The sequence below is a fragment of the Erythrolamprus reginae genome, chromosome 9 (genome assembly GCF_031021105.1).
Source record: "Erythrolamprus reginae isolate rEryReg1 chromosome 9, rEryReg1.hap1, whole genome shotgun sequence".
Classification (NCBI taxonomy): Eukaryota; Metazoa; Chordata; class Lepidosauria; order Squamata; family Dipsadidae; genus Erythrolamprus; species Erythrolamprus reginae.
This window is the reverse complement of record NC_091958.1, coordinates 47,589,801-47,616,261: the sequence shown is the minus strand read 5'-3', so window position 1 is coordinate 47,616,261 and position 26,461 is coordinate 47,589,801. Positions and strand designations below refer to the sequence as shown.

The window sequence follows — 26,461 nt, the reverse complement described above, 5'->3', positions numbered from 1 at the left end:
AAGAAAGAAAGGAAAGAGAAAGAAAGAAAGGAAAGAGAAAGAAAGAAAGAAAGAAAGACTTATGACCACAATTGAGCCCAAAATTTTGGTTGCTAAGCAAGAACGTTGTTAAGTGAAATTCATCACATTTTGTAAGCTGGCCACGCTCAACCAATCACCTGACCACCAAGCCATCCCCACCTGAAGGGGGTGAGGGTGGGTCAGTGAGCATGAGTTTGTAGCACCAAGTGGGCAGTGGACCGAAAAAGTTTGGGAACCACTGGCATAAACCTTATTTTGCCTTGTCTTCCTGCTAGGGCCGGAATTTGGAGCGGAGAAGAACTGCATTTACATAGGGATGGTCACCGAGGATCTCGACGTCTCTGAACTGGTGGAAACGATTGCAGCGTCCGGTCGCGAAATTGAAGAAAATTCAAGGGTGTGTACAAAGAACCCCATGGGTTTCTCAACCCAGAGATGCCGTGGTGCAAGTTAGCCTTTGTGTGCTGTGAGATGGAAGGGGTTGAAAGCCACCGATGTGGTGGCTGCATTCACACACACAATACACTTGAGACAGGCCAAAATGAGGACTAGTAGTTTGGATGTTTAGCAGATGATGGAAGAATACATCCTTGTTTCCACCAAGTCGTTTTATTTTGATATGACATCTTTGCTAAACCACATCATTTTATTCCCATTCCTTGTCTATCCCATCCCAACCCAACCCCTATTCTATTCTACTCTGCTCTATTCCCTGTTCTCTACTCTATTCTACTCCCTATTCTGTTCTATTTTGTTCTGCGCTGTTCTATTCTACTCCTTATTCTATTCTACTCCACCTCTATTCTACTCTACTCTTTATTCTACTCTCTATTCTACTCTATTCTTTATTCTACTCTACATTCTATTCTATTCTACTCTGTTCTTTATTCTACTTTACTCTCTATTCTATTCTATTCCACCTCAATTCTACTCTACTATTTACTCTCTATTCTACTCTCTATTCTACTCTACTCTCTATTCTACTCTGTTCTTTATTCTACTCTCTATTCTATTCTACTCTCTATTCTACTCAACTCTATTCTATTCTATTCTACTCTCTATTCTAAACTCTATTCTATTCTATTCTACTCTTTATTCTATTCTACTCCACCTCTATTCTACTCTACTTTACTCTCTATTCTACTCTATTCTTTATTCTACTCTACATTCTATTCTATTCTACTCTGTTCTTTATTCTACTTTACTCTCTATTCTATTCTATTCCACCTCAATTCTACTCTACTATTTACTCTCTATTCTACTCTCTATTCTACTCTACTCTCTATTCTACTCTGTTCTTTATTCTACTCTCTATTCTATTCTACTCTCTATTCTACTCAACTCTATTCTATTCTATTCTACTCTCTATTCTAAACTCTATTCTATTCTATTCTACTCTTTATTCTATTCTACTCCACCTCTATTCTACTCTACTTTCTATTCTACTCTCTATTCTACTCTATTCTTCATTCTACTCTGTTCTTTATTTTACTTTACTCTCTATTTTATTCTATTCTACTCTCTATTCTACTCAACTCTATTCTACTCCTCTTTATTCTGCTCTACATTCTATTCTACTCTGTTCCTTATTGTACTCTACTCTCTATTTTATTCTACTCTCCTCTCTATTCTACGCTTTATTCTACTCTGTATTCTACTGTACTCTCTATTTTACTCTCTATTCTACTCTACTCTACTCTATCCAACACACTTCCTATTTTCTCCAGAACAACAACCCTTTGAGATGGGTTGGGCTGAAAGAGAAAGAGACTGGCTCCGAGTTACCCAGTTGGCTTTCCTGAGTAAGGCAGGAGTAGAATTCACAAGTCTCTTTTCTAGTCTCATGCCTCAACCACTAGGTCAGCTGGCGCTGTCATATTATGTCAATAAAGTTTTGGGGTTTGCTGGTCTGGGTTTTTAACACTGAAAAAATTTGGCTAATGCTTCTATACCAGTGTTTCCCAACCTTGGCAACTTGAAGATATTTGGACTTCAACTCCCAGAATTCCCCAGCCAGCACTGTTCTATACTGCTCAAACAAATAAATAACACAATACAACTCCAAGTAAATCAAACTTCTGTGAAATCAAACTGTCCACTTAGGAAGCACCACTGATTGACCGTCAATTTCACCTGCTGTTGTGCACATTCAACTTTGTACAGAACAAAGTATGCAATGAGAATATTTCATTCATTCAGCTCTAGGGTGTGTTATTTGAGTGCTCCCTTTATTTTTTTGAGCAGTGTCACTTTCAAATAGGCTAGAAAAACAAGTGATGTTTCTCACATTCAGTTGGTTCTCTTTCTGGTCAGCTTTTGGAAAACATGACCGAGGTTGTTCGAAAAGGCATCCTAGACGCGCAGGTTCAGTTGCAAAAGGCCAACGAGGAACGCCTCCTGGAAGAGGTGAGCAGGCTGTGGGGAGGCCCTGTTTTTGCTGGAAATACCCCTTCTTCATATTTTGGGTGGGCACGTCATCGCTTCTCTCCTGTTTATTCCAGGGTTTGCTTCGGCAGATTCCGGTGGTGGGCTCGGTCGTCAACTGGTTTTCTCCATTCCATGCCTCACCAAAGGGACAAACCTTTAACCTAACAGCAGGTGAGATTAAAATTTGACTGGGTGAGTCTTAACAACAACAGAGTTGGAAGGGATCTTAGAGGTCTTCTAGTCCAACCCCCTGCTTAGGCAGGAAACCCTACACTACTTGAGACAAATGGTTATGATTAACCAACTTCTTCTTAAAAACTTCCAGTGTTGGAGCATTCACAGCTTCTGGAGGCAAGCTGTTCCACTGGTTAATTGTTCTAACTGTCAGGAAATTTCTCCTTAGTTCTAAGTTGCTTCTCTCCTTGTTTAGTTTTCACCCATTGCTTCTTGTTCTACCCTCAGGTGCTTTGGAGAATAGCTTGGCTCCCTCTTCTTTCTGGCAGCTCCTTTGTGGAAGACTGCTATCATGTCTCCTCTACTCCTTCTTTTCATCAGACTAGATGTACCCAGTTCCTGCAACTGTTTTTGTATGTTTTATCCTTCAGTCTCCTGATCGTCTTCATTGCTAGAATCTCCACATCTCCCCTGAGATATTGGAACATTGCTATCTTGTCTCCCCTGGTCCTTAGAAACATAGAAGTCTGACGGCAGAAAAAGACCTCATGGTCCATCTAGTCTGCCCTTATACTATTTTCTGTATTTTATCTTAGGATGGATCTATGTTTATCCCAGGCATGTTTCAATTCAGTTCCTGTGGATTTACCAACCACCTCTGCTGGAAGTTTGTTCCAAGGATCTACTACTCTTTCAGTAAAATAATATTTTCTCACGTTGCTTTTGATCTTTCCCCCAACTAACTTCAGATTGTGTCCCCTTGTTCTTGTGTTCACTTTCCTATTAAAAACACTTCCCTCCTGGACCTTATTTAATCCTTTAACATATTTAAATGTTTCGATCATGTCCCTCCTTTTCCTTCTGTCCTCCAGACTATACAGATTGAGTTCATTAAGTCTTTCCTGATACGTTTTATGCTTCAGACCTTCCACCATTCTTGTAGCCCGTCTTTGCACCCGTTCAATTTTGTCAATATCTTTTTGTAGGTGAGGTCTCCAGAACTGAACACAGTATTCCAAATGTGGTCTCAGCAGCACTCTATATAGCGAAATCATAATCTCCCTCTTCCTGCTTGTTATACCTCTAGCTATGCAGCCAAGCATCCTACTTGCTTTCCCTACCGCCTGACTGCACTGTTCACCCATTTTGAGACTGTCCTTCTTTTCATTAAACTGGACACATCCAGTTCCTGCAACCATTCTTCATATGTTTTAGCCTCTAGTCTCCTAATCATCTTTGTCACTCTTCTCTGCACTTTTTCTAGAGTCTCAACATCCTGTTTGCATCGTGGCGACCAAAATTGACTGCAGTATTTCAAGTGTGGCCTCACCAAGGCCTTATAAAGTGGTATTAACCCTTCCCATGTTCTTGATTCTATCCTTCTATTAATGCAGCCTAGAACTGTGTTGGCTTTTTTTGGCAGCTGCTGCACACGGCTGGCTCATATTTAAATGGTCGTCCACTAGGTCTCCAGGATCCCTCTCACAGTTACTACCATTGAGCAATGTGCCAATGTAATCTTGAACCAGGATTAATTATCCTGAGATAACAGGAAACGCTTGAGACTTTCCCGTTAAACAGCTTGAATGACATTCCTAGCCAGCGTCCAAGTTCTTGGACATAAGAGTTGAGCAGTGTAAGAAGCAGTGTCGGACCTGAAAACCATTTTGGGCATTCGATCTTCAGGCCTGCCATATTTGGGGTTGTAAGAAACTGGGAGCGGGGAATTGCTGGGGAGATATGTAGTCATAACATTCCTTTCTCTGAGAGTCAAGGTCAATTCATTCATCCAGATCTGACATGTCCACTCCCATTTTTCCCCCAGGTTCTTTGGAATCCACAGAGATAACGTACAAATCCAAAGCCCAGGGCACGGGGATCACCCCGCCTCCCACTCCCACATCAAGCCGTGCTAAACAGAAGTTCCCTGGTAAGTTGGCTTCTCCTTCATCTTCATTTTTATTATATTTATCAGGGTAGTGTCCAGCAAACCTGGAAAACAGGGAATTATCAGGGAAATCGGCGATTCAGGAAATATCAGGGAAATATCAGGGAATTCGTGAAAAAAATGGAATAAAACAAACTATTAAAATGTTTAAAAGTCGGGAAAATCATGTAAAAAAAACCGGATCGCGCTGCCTGGCAGAGTCAAGCAAAAATGAGCATAACTCTAGCAATAACTTGCTGACTCAGCTACTGATATTTCTCCATGGCTCAGCCGTTTGGTATGACGTCATCTACGAACGCGCCTTAACTAGATCGCAACTTACAGGGAAATGTCAGGGAAATATCAGGAGATTTCAAAATGCTTTCCCCCTGGACACCCTGTATATACATGTTGAATGTGAAGGTGGAGAAAAATTAAAAAAACTTGGGGGAAAAAAAAGACAGAGCTAATACAGGTAGCCTTCGACTTACGAGCATAATTGTGTTCCAAAATCCCGTTGTTAATTGAGACATTTGTGACTTTTGTCCTGTTTTATGACCCTTCTTGGGCCACAGTTGTTAAGTTGTTATTATAATCTGGTTGTTAAGTGAATCTGGCTTCCCAGTTGACTTTGCTTGTCAAGAGGGTCCCAAAAGGAGATCACATGACCCCGGATACTGCAACAGTCATAAGTCCATGCCAGTTGCCAAGCATTTGAAACCACAAATGTCGTAAACTATGAAAAACGGTCCCAAATCACTTTTTTTCAGTGCTGATGTAATGTCAAATGGCCGATAAACAAACCGCTGTAAATCAAGGATTGGTTTCTTATCTGGACAAGGCTAACGAAGGCAAATCTTTCACCTCCGAAACTGCCTTCTGCCGCACGAATCCCAGTGGTCAATTTGGTCCCACAGAGTTGGCCTTCTCTGGGTCCCATCGACTAAACCAGTGATTTTCAACCTTTTTTGAGCCGCGGCACATTTTTTACATTTACAAAACCATGGGGCACATTGAGTGGGGAGGGGAGGCGGCTAAAAAAAGTTTGGACAAAAAAAGTTCTCTCTCTCTTTTCCTCCCTTTCGCTCTATTTCTCTCTCCCTCCCTCTTTCTCTCCCTTCCTCTTTTTTCTCTCTCTCTCCATCCCTCTTTCTTTCTTTCTTTCTTTCTCTCTTTCTTCCTTCCTCTTTTTTGCTCTCTTTCTCTCTCCCTCCCTACCTCCGTCTTTCTCTCTCCCACCTTCCCTCCCTCTCTTTCTCTCTTTCTTTCTCTCTCTTGCTCTCTCTCTTTCTTTCTTTCTTTCTCATTCTCTTTCTTTTTCTCTCCCTTTCTTTCTCTCTCTCTCTCTTGCTTTCTTTCTCTCTCTCTTGCTTTCTCTCTCTCTCTCTTGTTTTCTTTCTCTCTCTTGCTTGCTTGCTTTCTCTCTCTCTTGCTCTTTCTTTCTTTCTCTCTTTCTCTCTTTCTCTCTCTCTTGTTTTTTTTCCCTCTCTCTGAGCTTTGCGGCACACCTGACCATGTCTCATGGCACACTGGTTGAAAAACACTGGACTAAACAATGTCATCTGCTGGGACCCAGGGGAAGAGCCTTCTCTGTGGCGGCCCCGGCCCTCTGGAATCAACTCTGCCCCCACCCTCCTCGCCTTTCATAAGTCATTAAAAACTCATCTCTGCTGCCAGGCATGGGGAAATTAACACACACACACCCCAATTGTCAAGGTTGGTGTATGGTTTGATTGGATTGTGTGATTATTTTATTATGAGGGTTTTAACCCTGCTGTTCTGTTCGGGTCTGTGAGACCCGAAATCAAGGTTTGAGACCCTGTAAAAAATTTTCCCTGCATATCTGAAACTTGAAATTTCATGACTTTTCATCATTTCAGGGGTTCTCTCTATGAAATTTTTTTTGGGGGGGTGGGAGGTTTCTTTCTTGCTGAAAAAAAAAAACTCCCTAATGTTATGTTCCCGGGTCACCCTGACCCGGACCGAAAACTCTTCATTTGCAGTGCTTATGTTTGGTCTTTTTGAAAGCTTTTTTCACTTGGAAAGTAGTCTGAACATTTCTTCACACAATGGAATGAAAATTGAACTGAAAAAATTAATCCTTATTGGTTTATTTTGCCCATAAATGTGCCTCCCCCCCCGTTTTTGTGAAAGTTTTTTCAATTTATGGATAGTTTTGCTTGCAAAATGCAGTCTATTTTACTGGAGTTGGTGTGGGAATGGTACCTTGAACATTTCTGAATATAAGAAAAATATAAAGGAACTGAAAAAAATGATTCTTACTGTTTTTTTAACATCAGAAATAAGGCCTCCCCCCCCCCCCTGGCTGCTTGCAACAATTTTCACTTTTTATTTTTTTATGCTCCAAATCCGAAATATTCTTTAAAATCTTACGCATTCATTTACTCAATTTAACAATGCTGATCATCAAAAAAATATTTGTGGGGGTGGGGGAAAAAATTTTTTCTTGGCAAAAAAAAAGTCACATTTACTCTGTTCGGGTCATATAGACCCGGATCAAAATGATTTTTTTTAGGTACTTGAATTTGGTCTTTTTGAAAACTTTTTCCACTGGAAAACTAGTTTGAACATTTATGAACATAATGATATGAAAATTGAACTGGAAAAATTGAGACTTATATTTTTATTTTGATCAAAAAGCCCCTCCCCCCATCCTTTTTGAATTTCGTGTCAATTTATATTTTTTAAGGCTACAAATCCCTAAGGAATTTTCCCCCAAAAGGTTTGATATACTAAATTGAACAATCCTGAACATAAGAAAAATATAAATGAACTGAAAAAAATGACTCTTATTGGTTTATTGTTTTATACTCGAGTATAAGCCTACTCGAGTATAAGCCTATTTGAGTATAAGCATGGGGGCCCATTTATGAGCAAAATAAACCAATAAGGATCATTTTTTCAGTTTAATTTTCATATCATTATGTTCAGAAAGGTTCAAGCTACCAATCCCACACCAAAATAGAATAGTAAAATAGAATGCATTTTGCAGGCAAAATTATCAATAAACTCAAAAGTTTTGATATACTAAATTGAACAATCCTAAACATAAGAAAAATAGAAATGAACTGAAAAAAAATGATTCTTATTGGTTTATTTTTGAATATAAGACCATATCATTTTATACTCGAGTATAAGCCTACTCGAGTATAAGCCTATTTGAGTATAAGCATGGGGGCCCATTTATGAGCAAAATAAACCAATAAGGATTAATTTTCTCAGTTCAATTTTCATATCATTGTGTGCAGAAATGTTCAAGCTACCAATCCCACACCAACTTTAGTAAAATAGAATGGATTTTGCAAGCAAAACTATCCATAAATTGAAAAAACTTTCACAAAAACGGGGGGGGAGGCACATTTATGTGCAAAATAAACCAATAAGGATTAATTTTTTCAGTTCAATTTTCATTCCATTGTGTGCAGAAATGTTCAAACATGTTTCCAGGTGAAAAAAGCTTTCAAAAAGACCAAACATAAGCACTGCAAATGAAGAGTTTTCGGTCCGGGTCAGGGTGACCCGGGAACATAACATTAGGAACTTTTTTCGAACAGAACAGCAGGGTTAAATTGTATTTTTAAAAATTGGATTTGTACACTGCTTATGTTGTGAGCCGCCCCGAGTCTTCGGAGAGGGGCAGCATACAAATATAATAAATTATTATCAATTAATTATTATTATTCCCGTTCTTTCATTCCAGGTCAAAAACTGTTTAAACGGGCCGGGAGGAATTCAGATGGGGTCAGCGAGACCAGCTCGGTCAGCCAAGCAGCTGACTTGGACAGAGGAGAATCCGCCGCATCTCCCCTCAAGCCGGAGAACGGGGAGCCGCCGAGCGAAATCCCGCCTCCTCCTCTCCCGCAGGAAACGATGGGCGAGTCCCCAAGCGCCAAGTCTCAGGCCCCGGAAAATGACCGGCCGCTCTTGGAGGAGAAAGAGAGCCTTAGATAAAACCAGAGGCTCTGTGCAATAAGACTTCTTCGTTACCTGGGTTAGGGGGAACAAAGAAAAAAAGTGCACTTCGCTCCAGAAGAGAAACCGAATGACGCGTTTAAAAATGTGAAACCATTGCCGGAGGTTGTCTGTACGAATTGCTATTCATGTGCGATTGGCTTGAGGTTTTGCACAAAAATTAGTGGAAGGCTGCTCTCTCTCACTCCCTTTTTCTCTCTTCCTCTCCGTCCCTCCTTCTCTCTCTCCCTTCCTCCCTTTCACTCCATTTCTTTCCCTTTCTCTACCTTTCTCTCGCTCCCTTTCTTTCTCCCTCCCTTTCTTTCTCCTCCCTCCCTCTTTCTCTCTCCCTCCCTTTCTTTCTCCTCCCTCCCTTTCTCTCTCGCTCCCTTTCTCTCCTTCCCTTCCTCCCTCTCTCCCTTTCTTCCTCTCTCCCTTTCTCGCTCCCTCCTTCTCTCCTTCCCTTTCTCCCTCTCTCCCTTTCTCTCTCCCTCCCTTTCTCTCCTTCCCTTCCTCCCTCTCCTTTTCTTCCTCTCTCCCTTTCTCGCTCCCTTCCTCTTTCTCTCCTTCCCTTCCTCCCCCTCTCCTTCCTCTTTCTCGCTCCCTCCCTCTTTCTCTCCTTCCCTCTCTCTTTCTTTCTCCCTCCCTTTCTCACTCCCTCCCTTTCTCTCCTTTCCTTCCTCCCTCTCTCCCTTTCTTCCTTGCTCCCTCCCTCTTTCTCTCCTTCCTTCTCCCTTTCTTCCTCTCTCCCTTTCTCGCTCCCTCTCTTTCTCTCCTTTCCTCTCCCTTTCTTCCTCCCTCCCTCCCTTCCTCCCTCTCTCTTTCTCCCTCTGTCTCTCACACACACACTCACTCTTTCTTTATACTTGTCTGCTTGGTTCTGATACTTCCATTTATCCTGCACACCCATTTAGTGAAGGTTGGACGTGGGGTGGCTTAGGAACATTTTCCTTCTTAGCAGGAAACATGCAAGAATTAGGAGTCCATCCGTCCGTCCCCCACCCAAGAATGCCCGATTTTTAAAAAATTTAAAGTTGCTTTGCGCAGACTTTCCTTGGTTTTTCCAAACTGGATTGTATTCTGCGCTGGGATTAAGCTAAATCTAGTTCCTGCTTGCTGAGCCCACCATCTGCTGGCTATTTTTATTTCACAAGTGTTTCAAATGTTTTCTTCCATCTCTGGGCTGCCTTTACACAGCGCTATCGGAAGGAGGGGGGGGGGGTTAAGTTGATTTCAGGTCCCCCAAATCTTTGCCTTGACAGAATTGCTGTCCTTTTTCAAGCACCGTTGCTTGAAGGGAAGACAGGGAGAACAAGATTTTGCATCTCCGAAGAGTTGGCTCGGGTAGCTTTAGATGTTCCTTGCCAGAGCCGAATTAAAAAAGTAGTTGGGGTTGGAAAAATATCATTGCACAGAACAAAACCTAGTTGGAAAGGTTTGCGTTGCAGGGACATCTACCTGAATTGCTCAAGGCTACTTTTGGGCAGATAGCAAGAAAGAGGCCCGAGAAAGCAGTGGCCTTTCGGTGTGTTTCTCTCCCCTTCCCTTGCTGTTTTTTAGCGTTTCTCCTGGGTTGGTTGCATTTGTTAAATATTGTAAATATTCAGAGAAATTTAGCTTATTATACAGTACTGCACTACAGGAAAGGAATGCACACATTGATCTGTTTTTTAAAGTCGAGAGTGGATAGTCAAGCATTGATTCCACATCTCGATTATTAATTATGCCCCTTTCCCCCCCCCTGTGACATTTAAACAAAGCAACTTAGTTCCCTAAGACAGTGCTTCCCAACCTTGGCATTCGCTGGCTGGGGAATTCTGGGAGTTGAAGTCCAGATATCTTCAAGTTGCCAAGGTTGGGAAACACTGCCCTAAGAAACTTGGCTGCAGTTGATATATTTTCCCCTATTCACCCCCACTGGTTTTATTTCACACAAACAACCAATTCTTTTTTTTAAGCAATGTTTCTCCAAAGCAGGTTTTTCATCAATCTTCTGCTATCCGGGCACATTGGACCAGTTTCCACCCAGAAACCAAGAATTTGGGGAAATTTAAATTCAACATCCCGAGAGGGCAACAGCTGGGGGAAGCACCATGGAATTTAAAATAAGAGTTAAAGAAACTCTTTTAACTTTATTCATTAACTAGGTTAACTAGGTTAATTCATTAACTAGGTTAATGAATCAAACTAGCGTAAGCGAAGGGATTTCATTGCCAGCAATTGAAGACATGGATTCTATTCTAACACAGATAATAAAAATTAAGGAGTGGCATTTACAAAATGATTTCTTTTGGTGGCGGTGATGGTTATTATAATCCAATGTTGAGATTGTAAGGCATCCTAAACAGAAAGAAAAAAATCCTGTTCCCTTGACCCCCACCAAAAAACACAGGAAAGTCCCATGTGGTCATAATTGTAGAAATTACTAATTTGGAAATGGGAGGTGTGTTTTTTTTTTCTGCTTTAAAATCCAAATATCCAGACATGATTCACATTACTTATGCAATTTTCTCATCTAATAATTTACTCGAGGATCTGTTATCCTTTGCACTCAAGTGGGCATTAAGAGTTCAAGTTTTGCTTATTATTATTTATGGAGGTTGAGAGGCCATGATCGTCAGAATTAGTTTACTCTAGAGTAACCAGTTTCTTGACTGATTGAAGCTCTTCCATGGGTACTGCAACAACGGGCTTTAATGACCAAAATGTTTGTAAAAGGTTAACAATAGTTTGTTCTTTCTTGATTGAGGATTATCACTGGTTAAATGTACAGTTAACTCCCAACTATTAAGGGTTGATTTTTCTAAAGTACAAATTTAATTCCTGTCTTCCTTTTGACTGTTTATTTAGTGCAATGATTTATATTAACTTGGGTTCACGAGATGGGGAAAGGTTAAAGTTATAATTGTTAATATAAATTTTAATGTTTTATATCAAGCTGGCAGTTTTGCTGGAATACAGTCATAATTTAGATACTTCCTAAATGCTTCAATAAAGGTTCTTCAACTTGTTGTATCTGAGTTTGTGATGGTTTAAAAGAACCAGCCAGCAAAACCGATGGGAAGCAGGGAATATACACATTAGAAAACGTTAATTATTTAATTCAAAAGGGTACTTCATTACCTTTTTTTGGTCTGGCACATACACAAACACCAGAGTGGGGTTCAGTCTTGCCTAGAAATTGTAGAACAGGGAGGGAGGAAAGGAGGAAGGAAGGAAGGAAGGAAGGAAGGACGGAAGGAAGGAAGGAAGGAAGGAAGGAAGGAAGGGTGGAGACTCTAGAAAGAGTGCAGAGATGATTAGGGGACTAGAGGATAGAACATACAAAAACAGTTGCAGGAACTGGGTATATCTGATGAAAAGAAGGACCAGGGGAGATATGATAGCAGTCTTCCAATATCTCAGGGGCTGCCACAAAGAAGAGGGAGTCAATCTATTCTCCAAAGCACCTGAAGATAGAACAAGAAACATTGGGTGGAAATTAAACAAGGAGAGAAGCAACTTAGAATTAAGGAGAACTTTCCTGACAGTTAGAACAATTAATCTGTGGAACAGCTTGCCTCCAGAAGTTGTGAATGCTCCAACACTGGAAGTTTTTAAGATGATGTTGGTGTAAGTGTAAGGTTTGTGGTGTAAGGTTTGCTGCTTAAACAGAGGGTTGGACTAGAAGACCTCTAGGGTCCCTTCCAACTCTATAGCGAAATATGTACCTCTCTTGTATAGTTACAATGGGTCAATCTTGGTTGCTCAGCCAAAAGTCCTGTTTCCTGTTCTTTTTCCTTTTAATTATTATTAATATTATATTGATGGTCTTTTGACCGTAAATAAAATTTTATTATTTATTCTGATAAAATGTACCTACTTCGGACACATATAAAAACCAGAAACAGAAAACCAGATTAAATCATAGCCCACAAGATCATATGCTGCAACGTCCTACCGGTCAATGACTACTTCAGCTTCAACCGCAACAACACAAGAGCACGCAACAGCTTCAAACTGAATACGGACCACTCCAAACTTGACTGTAAAAAATATGATTTCAACAATCGAGTTATCGAAGCGTGGAACTCATTGCCGGACTCAATTGTGTCAACCTCCTAACCCCCAACACTTCTCCCTTAGACTCTCCACGATTGACCTCTCCAGGTTCCTAAGAGGCCAGTAAGGGGCGTAAATAAGTGCACTAGTGTGCCTTTCGTCCCCTGTCCAATTGCCTTTTCTTTATCTCATATATCATATATATTCTCTTTCTTTCATATATCCTCTCCTCTAAGTTCACTTTTACCCTTATATATATTACTACATGTCTATTTTTCTTCCTATGTATTTGTGTATTGGATGAATGAATGAATGAATGAATGAATAAATAAATGGTTTTAAAGTTTCCTAACATACAGAGTTTGTTGAAAAACGTTTGGGTTTAGCTAACAGAAATGATACATTTATTAAAATTGTTGGATCCTTCCTTAGAATTGAGGCCCAGGATATGACCAATGGAGAAGATTTCAGCTGTGACTGCTTTTAATCGACATTTTATTTTGGCTACATTCAATGGTTTGATGGATCTGGTTCAATAAACATCCCACCTCCGGTGAGGAAAGACATAATGATGGTGAGATCCAGACCAAATACTACTGATTTCATTTTTGGGGGAAGCTGAACAGGGGAGAAAAATAACAGCACACACACACACACAAATAAAGCCGAAATCAAAAATCTGAATCTTGCCCATACAAACGTGTGCCGTGAAAGTAGTATCTGGAAGCCACGTGGTTTTTCTTGCAGGAATTATGACTAGGTACGGAGATTTATTGTAGAAAAAAAAAATCAACTTTAAAAAGGAATGGAAGAGAATCACCCCGTGTTGAGCTGCACAAGAATCCAGGGTCCCCATCAGAGGATAGGTATGTAGGCAAGTCCCTACCCTGCATACATTTGGTCCCCAGTCCAAGAAGAATGTCGTGGTCAACATTCTTCAGTTACTGCTCGGAGGCCTCGACACAAAGACCTATCCTTAGCTTGGAGAAATGTCATCTAGTTTCATTTGAAAGCTCCCACGAAGCCTCTGAGATAATTCCAGAGAAGGGCAAAATCGTTTCGGTCAGAAGGTCCTCACTCAAACAGGTGTCACAAAATCATGTTCTAACTCTACCAGAAGCATCCTTGTATTGGTCATTCCAACCTCACTCGAACAGGGTGGACCTTGAAATGGACGGGACGGGAACTCTTCGTTGCAACACGAGACGGTTCGGTGCCTCTCCAGCTGATAATTTTATCAAGGACAGAGCTCCGATGAAGCAGGTAGAACAGAGAAGTTCTGGATTCATTTGAAAGCTCCCTCGACGCCTCTTGAGATAATTCCAGAGAAGAGCAAAATCGTCTTGGTCAAGAAGGTCCTCAACGAAACATCGGGTGTCACAAGATCATGTTCTAACCCTACCAGAAACATCTCATCATGGAACAATCTCACTGGAACAGGTTTCATCCTTGAAACGGACCATGCCGTATTCTAAAACAGGGACCAGAACTTTTCATTGCAATACGAGAAGGTTCTGTGTTGATAATTTTATCAAGGACAACAGCTCCAATGAAGCAAGCAGCCATGGAGACTCGGCGTAAGACGCTGGTCTTGAAGAAACGACTGAAGTCAGAAAACTTGACGGAGCCAGGACGGGAGGCTCCCACCTCCTTCTTTGCAAACAATACTGAGGGCCAATTTTTATGTTCTCGAGAACTTTGGGCCCAACACGTGAAAAGGTTATCTAATTTTTGTACTGAGTCGGCTGAAACGCAAGATATTTGAGGAACAGTCAGATTGTCCCACAAATGCAACCGGCGGGTTTTCCCAGATGTCTTTTGGGGGGGGGGGCTCACCGGGTGAATGACCTACGTAGGGTTTCAGACGACTTTCTTGACTTTCACTTCCAGAGCCGCCCCTGGCTTCTCTGCTTTGGGTTAGATCTGACCAGAGACTCTCTCCCATAAGCCCTCGGCGTTTTTTTCGTAGAGGCGAGGTTTTTGAGTAGGGAAGAGAGATTTATCGGGGAACGGATGCTCTTGTAGATAAAGCAGGGTGGCTCTGATGTGTGATACAAAATGGGGGGGCTCAGCCAGAGGCGATGTGGAGAGATTCTGCAAAGATACAAAAAAAAAAAGGATCATATTGTGGCTAAACATTTATTATTATTATTATTATTATTATTTTTAAATAGTTTTTATATTACAAAGGTTAAAAATGAAGAGCAAGTATATATTGTTTTACATCGCTATTTCAAAACAATCATACTTATATAATCATTGTGCTTAACTTCTTAATTATTTTGTACAAGTATTTCATGTCATTTCAAAGCGTAAACATCGTTATGTCCTCATTCAGCTTAAATTCTAAACTTTCTATACAAATACTTTATACAATACTGCCCTTCATTGGCCCGTTCCCCCCCCCCTTTGAACTGTTTTGTAACAGTTCCAAATTTCTTTTAAGTATTAGTGTGAGAGTTTTGTTCTGTCATACACTCTAAGGTCAGTTTGGATTGAACTTAATATCAAATCATTTGATGGTTTTCAGAACATAGTGTTTATTCACTATGATTGTTATTCTAATGTATCTTCTTATTTTAGTTTTAATTTTTTGTCTTTTTTCCTTGTTTCTACCCATTCATAAAATGTATTCCAAATTTCATAATATTTTCAGTCTTCTTTGTTTTCGAGTTTTTGGGTTAGTCTGTCCATTTCTGCACAATCATATTTTTTTTTAATAATTTCTCTTTCATTATTATTATTATTATTATTAATAATAATAATAATAATAATTATATTTCTATGCCGCCCTTTTTACTACCACACTGTGGCCGCAGCTTATGCAGAACGCCCTGCATTTTCTTTCAACATCTTTCTGTGCAAATTGAGTACTCTGGGGTGGAGCTCCATTTTCGCTACCCCACTGCGTCGTCGTCCCCCCCCGTCCGGGCAGCAAGCAGCCCACCCCTGGATACATGAGGCAGAAGACGGTCCCAAAGATAATGCATGAACTCGGCAATCATTCAGCCGAGCTTTCTCCAACTGGGGGTCCCCGGGGTGGTTGGCCAACTCCACCTACCTGCAAGATGCTCTGGTTGCTCTGCTCCAACCAGAAATCCACGTGGGGGAAAGGCATCCAGTAGTAAGGCCCAATGCAAAGTTGCTCCTTCTTGGAGTCATAAATGCCGATCATCTGGCAAGAGAGAGCACAGCTCCAGCAGGTTACGGCAGGCGAGACGGGAGCAAGTGCAAAACAAAGCCTGGTTACTCAGCAGAGCCAGAAGCGTTTAACCCCTGGCCCCGTGATAATGCTGTTTATGTCTTTCTCCGATTCTCATTTATCTTCATTTAGGTTCCCTGCTCTGACTCTTCCATTGGTTTTTCCCCCAGGAGGACACCACACACCAACAATGTAACATCTATCCATCTCTATCTAACGATCATCTGTCAACTATCTATATCTATCTATCTCTCATTATTATTATTATTATTATTATTATTATTATTATTACTGCTGCTGCTGCTGCTGCATTGGCATCCTTCAGTCTCAAAAGATCATGGTATTATTATTATTGTTGTTGTTATTATGTCTATCTCATCTATCTATCTATCTATCTATCTATCTATCTATCTACCTACCTACCTATATCTATATCTATATCTATATCTGTCTATGTATCTATGTATCTATCGATCAATCAATCAATCAATCTATATCTCATCTCTATTCATCTATCTATCTATCTATCTATCTATCTATCTATCTATCTACCTACCTACCTACCTACCTACCTACCTATATCTATATCTGTCTATGTATCTATGTATCTATCGATCAATCAATCAATCTATATCTCATCTCTATTCATCTATCTATCTATCTATCTATCTACCTACCTACCTACCTATATCTATATCTGTCTATGTATCTATGTACTGTATCTATCTATCGATGTATATCTCATCTCTATTCATCTATCTATCTATCTATCTATCTACCTACCTACCTACCTACCTATATCTATATCTGTCTATGTATCTATGTATCTATCGATCAATCAATCAATCTATATCTCATCTCTATTCATCTATCTATCTATCTATCTATCTATCATCTATCTATCTATCTATCTATCTATCTATCCATTCATTCATTCATTCATTCATTCATTCATTCGATTTTTATGCCGCCCTTCTCCTTAGACTCAGGGCGGCTTACAACATGTTAACAATAGCACTTTTTTAACAGAGCTAAACTATTGCCCCCACAATCCAGCTCCCCTCTCTCTCTCTCTCTCTCTCTCTCATCTAATCATCTAATCTAATCTATCTAATCTATCTACCTATCTACCATCTATCCCTTTCTCTCTCTCCCCCTCCCTCCCGCTCTATCTCATTGCTATCTCATCTCCACTCATCCATCCATCGACCTACCTACCCACCTACCTACAGTATCTATCTATATCAAATTTCTTAATATAAATAGACAGCAAATGCCACACTTTCCCACACTGATGATATCCAGTTGGGTAATGCATGTCTACAAAGAAACAACCAGGCTTAGAGAATATCAAGGACTCCATAATTCATCTCCGAGCTACATACATTCTCTTCTATGTTTCACCTTTTGGATTGTCAGAGGACTTTTTTTGCCTGAAGTGTGGTTCCCTTTCTCAATCTTTTGCACAAGTGTTGCTAACCTTTGCTCCTGTTAAGACCCTGGCAGACCGCATATCTTCATCAGGTCCTCGGTCTGGAAAAGTGGCGTGGAAAATCTCACCGGTTTTAACATTCGCAGCTGAAAGGAAAGGAGACACACGATAAGAAAATATGTTCCTGCTGAAGGAATTATGAAATTCTCATTGTTCTGCCGGCGTGTTTCAACCGCCCGTAATTACAGGGTAATTAGTCCAGGAAGACACACACCACACGATAAAAGGAAAACCCAAAAGTTTTTATAAACAGAAAAACAGAAACAGCTCCCTTTTTAAATGTCAGAGGGATTTTCTGGTACACACAAGGCACAGGTTAAGTGCAATCCAATTTCTCACCCAATAACTGGGAAATTGAGTCCAATTCTAAAGTCCAGAGAGTCCTCACACAATCTTGAACAGCACAAAAACCATGATCTTGACGAAACAATGAATCAGATAAACTGCCACAAGGCTAAACCAGCACGCTGTTCTTTTCATCTGTAGCACTAATTACAGCAGCGCCACCCAACCACAGGTGGCCTCATTTTCTTTTGTAATAATCCTTCAGTTGTTGTCTCCTATGCATCACTCTACGCGTGCGTGGATAGAAACATAGAAACATAGAAGACTGACGGCAGAAAAAGACCTCATGGTCCATCCCTTATACTATTTGTTTTATCTTAGGATGGATATATGTTTATCCCAGGCATGTTTAAATTCAGTTACTGTGGATTTACCAACCACGTCTGCTGGAAGTTTGTTCCAAGGATCTACTACTCTTTCAGTGAAATAATATTTCCTCACGTTGCTTTTGATTTCCCCCCCAACTAACTTCAGATTGTGTCCCTTTGTTCTTGTGTTCACTTTCCTATTAAAAACACTTCCCTCCTGAACCTTATTTAACCCTTTAACATATTTAAATGTTTCGATCATGTCCCCCCTTTTCCTTCTGTCCTCCAGACTATACAGATTGAGTTCATGAAGTCTTTCCTGATACGTTTTATGCTTAAGACCTTCCACCATTCTTGTAGCCCGTCTTTGGACCCGTTCAATTTTGTCAATATCTTTTTGTAGGTGAGGTCTCCAGAATTGAACAAAGTATTCCAAATGTGGTCTCACCAGCGCTCTATATAAGGGGATCACAATCTCCCTCTTCCTGCTTGTTATACCTCTAGCCATGCAGCCAAGCATCCTACTTGCTTTTTCTACTGCCCGACCACACTGTTCACCCATTTGAGACTGTCAGAAATCACTACCCCTAAATCCTTCTCTTCTGAAGTTTTTGCTAACACAAAACTACCAATGCAATACTCAGATTGAGGATTCCTTTTCCCCATGGATGTGTCATTAATTCGTGTTCAGAATCCAAGGATGATACAGATGATTGATCTCCTCCTGGGCTGTCTGCCAAACTCCCCTCTTCCCTGTCACTCACGCTTCCTTGGTCAGAGGAGGCTTCATCGGCAGATTCCATCGGGAGCAAAACAGGCCTGCGGCATGTGGATGTTTCCCCTACATCCACCTGCACATTCCTTGGGGCAGGAGCTGGGCCAGAGCTAACCACAACACTCATTAAGCATTAAGTCAAAGGACAGAGCAATTTGATTAGCAGGAAAATCTTTTCAAACTATCTCTCTTTAAGTGTTGAACAAAACGTGCATCTTTTATTTCCATGTATTGGTACCTTAATCAGCCAGTTTTAAAAAATGATAATTTTAAGGTGGCAATACCCAGTCCCACAATTTTAAACCACAGTTTTTAAACCTTAAACTCACCGATTCCATAAATATACGGCAAATGCCTGCCATTTTCTTGACGATCGTTCAGTTCTGTAATGAGAAAAAAATTCACTTTATTTTTTAAAAAAGCAATAAACTGGAAAGCATGTAGTGGCACAGCTAAGTCACTTCAGATTGGGGTGCACAATGTTTTTTCAGGCTGGGGGCTATATTTTAGATTTGACAGAGAAATATACTCACAATTGGAGAAGACAGAACCAAGATAAAGATATTTAGTTAAGCCAGCCACCCTAAGCTTGATTATATTTAAATATAACATATATTAAGTCAATTAAATACAACAAGCACAACTCCTCTCCATACATTCTTTCATTTTTCCCTTCTGCCATTCTATATTTATTTTATTTTATTTATTTATTGGATTTGTATGCCGCCCCTCTCCGTAGATTCGGGGGGGGGGGGGGGCTAACAACAATGATAAAAACAACATGTAACAATCCAATCCAATACTAAAATAACTAAAAAAAACCTTATTATAAAAATCAAATATACATACAGACATACCATGCGTAAATTGTAAAGGCCTAGGGGGAAAGAATATCTCAGTTCCCCCATGCCTGACGGCAGAGGTGGGTTTTAAGAAGCTTACGAAAGGTGAGGAGGGTGGGGGCAATTCTAATCTCTGGGGGGGAGTTGGTTCCAAAGGGCCGGGGCCGCCACAGAGAAGGCTCTATTGCAAGAATTTTTAAGGGTCTGGGGGCCATATTCAAAAATTTGGGGCAGGAGGTGAGGAAAATTAGCTTTTAAGACTGATTCCTTCCATTGGCTCCTGACATATTCCTTGTTAAGAAAATAGCTTTCCCTTGCAATGGGAGAAAGAAAAATTGAACAGAGATCAAATCCAACAATAACCTTTGAATGAATGAATGAATGAATGATTAAGACCTTCATAAGTAAAAGGAAGGAAGGAATGTAATGTTTGTTTATTTGATCAAGGTTAAAATAAGTCACGTTTTTATAAAACTCCGCCAATGTTTTACAGATTTTCTGCTGACACCAAGATTGTAAAATTGATGGCCAAAATTCAAAACATAAGGAAGTGGGTTGCATTATAAACTGGTTCGAACAATACAATAAAGACAAAGACATATATAATTACCTGTAACACAGAACGTCATCAAATAAACATGATCTAACAAGCGGTCAAACGCTCCTAAGAACACAAAAGGGAAAGACTATGAAACTCATGAACCGAGGAAAGAAATACAGATTAACTACGTGTTGAAAAATAATTGTATTATCCAAATATTTCAACCATCCGCTCTGTTTCCAGACTTATCAAGACACCAGAGTTTCTCACAGTTTCTGCCCCCTTATGTCCACTGCCAATGGTCCATTTCTGAAACTGTAGGAGATGAAGTTTCTAGCTTAATGGAAGACACAGTCAACCAAACCGTTGCAAGAAAATTACCCTGAGGAATTGGTGACCCAAAACTAACAGTCCAGCATTATATCTTCCTACTTAAGGCATCCTATATTCTGTAGCAGAGGTGGGATTCAGCAGATTCTGACCAGCTCTGGAGCTATGCTGGCTGGAGAATTCTGGGACTTGAAGTCCACAAGTCTTAAAGTTGCTAGGTTTGGGGACTCCTGATGTAAGCCCTTTCCCTAAAGCAGAAATTTGTTTTAGGGGTGCTCTGGCGCCCACAACATTTTCCCCAGCTCATGCACCTGGCCAACTTTATTCCACTTCAAGGAGAACCTCAATTTTTTATGAAGACCCCAGCAAAACCAAAAACACAAAACGTACTTAACAGCTGGCTGGTAAGACGCTGGGACAAGCGCCTGTCATCACAAAACCCTCCGACCAGGTGCAACTCCAACCTAGCAGGCACAAAATCCAGAAACGTTCGTTCAATTTTCTTTTCTTTTTTTAATAAATAATTTTTATTGCAATTTTCCAGTTTAAAAAAAAAAAAATTCAACATACAAAACAAACATGTGTATATACAGTAAAAGTTGATTTGGAGGCGAGCCATTAGCACAGAGGTTAATATCTTGCCTTGCATGCAACACGCCACAGGTTCAAATCCCAGTAAGGGTATGTCTGGCTGATGAGACCATAACAAGGTCGAAAGAGATCTATACTAGGCTTCCTTCCTTTTCACTTATCAGCAAAAATATGTAAATATATACGAAGCTTACAACTTCAGCCTGATGATGGTGAATGTGATTTCACCGAAACGTCGCATAGACACTCAAAATATTACACGGGGCAGAACCAAAACTCAGAACAATCTACATACATATACCTGTGAAAATCTAAGAAAACATATATATATATATATAAAATATTTCTATAGATCTATTTCGGCCTTATTTTGGCTTCATCAGCTAACCATACCCACTGGGACTTGAACCTGCAACCTTTGCCTTATAAGGCAGAGAATTATATAATACATGATATAATATTATAATTATATAATTATATTACATGATTACGTGTAATGGGTTTTGTCTCTTTTTCTTTCTTTGTTTTTGTTTTTAAAGTTTATACTATTTATAATGTTGGAGAGATGGAGTTATAGGGGGGTTGGGGGGGTAGAAAGTAAAGAAACTCCTTACAGCACATTAATGATATGGAAATTTGGCATATGTATACGGTTGGATATTGGTATTGTGTTCTGTTATTTCCATATGGTTTATCTTAAGGTGGAGAAAAATAATATATATATATATATATATATATATATATATATATATATATATATATATATATATATATATACCCAAAAAAACCCTTACCTTCCACAATCGGTGCTTAGAGAAAGTACTTTTACTGCATTTACAATCAGTAGAACTTCTGTTTCGGTATCTGATCCATCACAGTGAGTTAGGCAAATTGCTCCACTCCCTAAAAAGTAATAATAATAATGATTATCATCATTATCATTTTCATCCTCATCCACACTTTTTTTTTCTTTTTCACAATCATGAGGTCTGGTGTATTGTGTTCCAAAACTTTGTCAGTTCAAATTCATAAGAGCATAAGAACCTAAGAAGAGCCCTGCTGAATCAGGCCAAAGCCCATCGAGTCCAACATTCTGTGTCACACAGTGGCCCCCCAATTGTCCATGGGGATCTTGAGCAGAAAGAGAAGGCAAGGCTACAGAGAAGACGGGCTACAAGAATGGTGGAAGGTCTTAAGTATAAAACGTATCAGGAAAGACTTAATGAACTCAATCTGTATAGTCTGGAGGACAGAAGGAAAAAGGGGGACATGATCAAAACATTTAAATACGTTAAAAGGTTAAATAAGGTTCAGGAGGGAAATGTTTTTAATAGGAAAGTAAACACAAGAACAAGGGGACACAATCTGAAGTTAGTTGGGGGAAAGATCAAAGGCAACACGAGAAAATATTATTTTACTGAAAGAGTAGTAGATCCTTGGAACAAACTTCCAGCAGACGTGGTTGGTAAATCCACAGTAACTGAATTTAAACATGCCTGGGATAAACAGATATCCATTGTAAGATAAAATACAGGAAATAGTATAAGGGCAGACTAGATGGACCATGAGGTCTTTTTCTGCCGTCAGTCTTCTATGTTTCTATGCATGAGAACCAAATCAGTTAGTTCAGTACCTGTATGTCTCAAGACCACAAAATGACACGTGGTGGCATCGTCTGAACCAAGGATGGAAACAGAACCTGTGCAGAAAGCAGGGAAACACCAGGTAAGATCTTGGCTGTCTTTTCTTGAGTTGAAAAGTTTATACCCTCTGTAGGTCCACCTACCATCTTTGGATGTGGTGGCTGCAAATTCTCTTTGCTGGATATAGAGAAGTCCTTTTGGTCCTATCGCTTGAGCAGGTTGGCTGCGGAACTGTTTGGCTTGCTCCTGATTGAGGAAGAAGAGTTTTTGTACAAGTCTTTGGGGGTCACAGACAACACAACTTTCAGCAAAACAGCCCTCACATCCTGGACATAAACTGTTTCAACCCCTACCCTCAAAACGTCGCTACAGAGCACTGCACACCAAGACAACTAGACACAAGAACAGTTTTTTCCCGAACGCCATCACTCTACTAAACAAATAATTCCCTCAACACTGTCAGACTTTCTACTAAATCTGCACTTCTATTCTACTAGTTTTTCTCATCATTCCTTTCACCCATTTCCTCCCATGTTGACTGTATGACTGTAACTTGTTGCTTGTATCCTAAGATTTTTATTAATATTGCTTCTTCATTGCTTATTGACAATCATTAAGTGTCGTACCACATGATTCTTGACAAATGTATATTTTATTTTATGTACGCTGAGAGCATAGGCACCAAGACAAATTCCTTGTGTGTCCAATCACCCTTGGCCAATAAAATTCTATTCTATTCTATTCTATCGAAAGTTCTCTGATCTGGGCCTCCAAAGAAACATAGCTAAGACCTCTTCCAAGACCTGGAAACCAAGCAAAGCTTCACATAAACTGGGAATTCCTTCAACTGTACCAGCCCCGGCCCTCTGGAACCAACTCCCCCCAGAGATTAGAATTGCCCCCACCCTTCCTGTCTTTCATAAACTACTCAAGACTCATTTATACCTCCAGGCATGGGGGAGTTGAGATATTCCTTCCCCCTAGGCCATTACAAGTTATGCATGGTATGTCTGTGTGTATGTTTGGTTTTATAATAAGGGTTTTTAGTTGTTTTATTATTGGATTGTCACATGCTGTTTTTATCACTGTTGTTAGCCGCCCCGAATCTACGGAGAGGGGCGGCATACAAATCCAAATCCAAATAATAATAATAATAATAATAATTATTATTATTATTATTATTATTATTATTATTATTATAATTAATTAATTAATTAATTAATTAATCCAGTACAGGAAGAGCAGAGGAGGGAAAGGGGAGGAGAGGGACCTGCAGGCATAGTTCCCTCTAAGCTGAGCAGTGAGCAATCGCTCACTTAAAAATCATCATCAACTCAGAGTTTTCCAAACCTGCCCAGAAGCTGAGAGGGAAAGAGTGAGAGGGAAGGAGAGAGAGAGGAAGAGAGAGAAACAGATAGAAAAAAGAGAGGAAGGAAAAGAGAAAGAAAAGGAATGGGAGTAAGGAAGAGAGAAAGAAAATCAAAATCTAGTTTGAAACTAGCTCAACTATTTAAGTGGCATTTTGATATTGATAGAGTTGCCCTATTATGAGCTCACTGTTATAGACACACAGTACAGTATATTATTTTGAAATTCTCTGAGGCAAAACAGGGTGGGTTTTTTATTTGTTTGTTTGTTTGTTTGTTTGTTTATTTATTATTTCTGTGCCGCCCAGTCCCGAAGGGACTGCCGCTCAGACACTATACTTTTCCGCCCACCCTCCAAAAAAATTAGAGGGAACACTGCCTGCAGGACTTAAAATTATGAATTAGGGTACACAGGACCACTTTCATATCACTTTATAAGGCCTTGCTAAGGCCACACTTGGAATACTGTGTTCAGTTTTGGTCGCCACGATGCAAAAAGGACGTTGAGACTCTAGAAAAAGTGCAGAGAAGAGAGACAAAGATGATAAGGGGACTTGAGGCTAAAACATATGAAGAACGTTTGCAGGAACTGGGCATGGCTAGTTTAATAAAAAGGAGCAGGGGAGACATGATAGCAGTGTTCCAGTATCTCAGGGGTTGCCACAAAGAAGGAGTCAACCTATTCTGCAAAGCACCTGAGGGTAGCAGAAGAAGCAATGGGTGGAAACTAAACAAGGTGAGAAGCAGCTTAGAACTAAGGAGAAATTTCCTGACAATTAGAACAATTAATCTGTGGAACAACTTGCCTCCAGAGGTTGTGAATGCTCCAACACTGGAAGTTTTTGAGAAGAGATTGGTTAATCATTTATCTGAAATAGTGTACCATTTCCTGCCTAAGCAGGGGGTTGGACTAGAAGACTTCCAAGGTCCCTTCCGACTCTGTTGTTATTAAAATTACGACCTTGGTGGTTCCTGAGGCCCAAAGGATTGGAGACCCCTGCCCTGGACTAGAAAAGACCTGCCACCTCCCCACCAAGGTGCAAGGGGGATGCCCAGGCTTTGCACCGGAGTAGTTGGCTCTTCTATGACTTGTGGACTTCAACTCCCAGAATTCCTGAGTCAATCATGCTAGCTCAGGAATTCTGGGAGTTGGAGTCCACATGTCATAAAAGAGCCAATTTTGCCTACCCCTGCACCAGAAGAAGCCGACCTCCCCCCCTCCCAGTTTTTCCAGCCCAGCCGGGGAAGAGGCACTTCAAGGTGGACGGCGCACCTGAACGCCCCCCCCTCAGCCTGGCCTCACCTGTGCGCAGGAAGCTCCGCCCCCTGCCTCCCCCTCACCTCCAGCTCCGGGAAGGCCCGCAGCAGCTCCCGGAGGGGCCGAGTCGAGTCAAGCCGCCGCCCGCCGTCCACCAGCAGAGGCATGTCGAGCAGCCTCTCCACGCCAGGAGCTCCAGGGCAGCTTCCTGCTCGGGGCCCGCCAGCTGGGACTCAGCCTCAGGCCCCGCCCCGTCTGCCGAGCACCCTGGGAAATGTAGTCCGGAGAGGAGGGGATAGGGGGTGGAGCTCAGGAAGAGCCCGCCCCTCCCCACCGGGCCCAGATTGAGGAGGGGGCGGGTTATGATTTCAGGGATGCCAATTTGACTGCAACCCTTGGCAGTGGGCAGCCCTCCTCCTCCTCCTCTCCTAAGTTCCACTCTCTTCTAGCACTGACAAGGTTACCAAGTTGGGTTTTGAGAGGTCTGCAAAAAAACAAGCTAGCAAGAGAGTACCATAGTTCTCACACACACACACCAATTTCATTGTTCCAAAGAGTCAAAGAATCCATGGAAGAATAGAGATAATAATAATAGTAATATCAATAGTAGTAGTAGTAGTAACAATAACAACAAATAATAATAATAATAATAATAACAACAACAACAACAATGGATCGGTGCGCATCATATGAAAATACATCACACAGTCCTAGACGCTTGGGAAGTGTTCGACTTGTGATATTGTGATACACAATCCAGCATATCAATCTTGTTTGCTGCGTATTACTGTTTTTAATGAATAAAATATAATGATGATGATGATGATGTTAACAACAAAAATTCCAGCATTGTACAATTCACGACTTCTGGAAGCAATCTGTTTCACTGATTCATCGTTCTAACTGTCAGGAAATTTCTCCTTAGTTCTAAGTCACTTCTCCCCTTGTTTAGTTTCCACCCGTTGCGTCTTGTCCTGCCCTCAGGTGCTTTGGAGATAGTCCTTTTTTAGCATTGGGATCAAAAACTTGGTCATTAAAGGAAGCTATTGCTAGATGTAATGGAAGGTGTGGATGACCTTGTGGTATGAGGGACAAAGAAGCTACTACCTAGAGATGATAGATAAGAAACGGAGGAGCCTTCAGATCTTAATGGTTAGAGGAAGAAACTTAGGAAGGATCTGCGCTACAATTAAAAGTGGCATCAG

General features: G+C 40.6%; 2 protein-coding genes across 3 annotated transcripts in view; one reads left to right on the top strand and one right to left on the bottom strand.

Moving 5' to 3' along the window:
• PDXDC1 (pyridoxal dependent decarboxylase domain containing 1) overlaps positions 1-11,536 on the top strand; it is a 64,574-nt gene extending 53,038 nt beyond the window's left edge. Inside the window, exons 19-23 of the mRNA XM_070761124.1 lie at positions 297-418; positions 2,335-2,427; positions 2,523-2,619; positions 4,448-4,552; positions 8,271-11,536. Coding sequence (XP_070617225.1) covers positions 297-418; positions 2,335-2,427; positions 2,523-2,619; positions 4,448-4,552; positions 8,271-8,521 — 668 coding nt within the window. The 3' untranslated portion in view covers positions 8,522-11,536. The remainder of the gene's footprint in view (positions 1-296; positions 419-2,334; positions 2,428-2,522; positions 2,620-4,447; positions 4,553-8,270) is intronic.
• Positions 11,537-13,040: 1,504 nt separating this feature from the next.
• On the bottom strand, positions 13,041-25,511 carry NTAN1 (N-terminal asparagine amidase). 2 transcript variants are annotated; one of them, XM_070761125.1, is made up of 10 exons: positions 25,340-25,511; positions 22,775-22,877; positions 22,622-22,687; positions 21,783-21,891; positions 20,788-20,861; positions 20,137-20,190; positions 19,014-19,067; positions 17,245-17,342; positions 15,624-15,737; positions 13,041-14,656 (listed from the first exon to the last, which is right to left on the bottom strand). In XM_070761125.1, exons 1-10 carry the CDS (start codon positions 25,421-25,423, stop codon positions 14,480-14,482), a joined length of 933 nt encoding a protein of 310 aa, XP_070617226.1. In that variant the 5' UTR covers positions 25,424-25,511; the 3' UTR covers positions 13,041-14,479. The 2 variants fall into 2 exon arrangements, with proteins under 2 accessions (XP_070617226.1, XP_070617227.1); XM_070761126.1 differs by lacking the exon at positions 22,622-22,687 and having other exon boundaries at positions 25,340-25,508.
• Between the last annotated feature and the right edge of the window lie 950 nt (positions 25,512-26,461).

Excerpts from the sequence above, each read along its gene's own strand:
- NTAN1 (XM_070761125.1), bottom strand. The coding sequence starts at position 25,423 with ATGCCTCTGCTGGTGGACGGCGGGCGGCGGCTTGACTCGACTCGGCCC. Across the intron at positions 22,878-25,339 it reads GGGCCTTCCCGGAGCTGGAG|GAGCAAGCCAAACAGTTCCG; the intron begins GTGAGGGGGAGG and ends TTCCTCAATCAG. Across the intron at positions 17,343-19,013 it reads GCCGTATATTTATGGAATCG|CTGCGAATGTTAAAACCGGT; the intron begins GTGAGTTTAAGG and ends CTTTCCTTTCAG.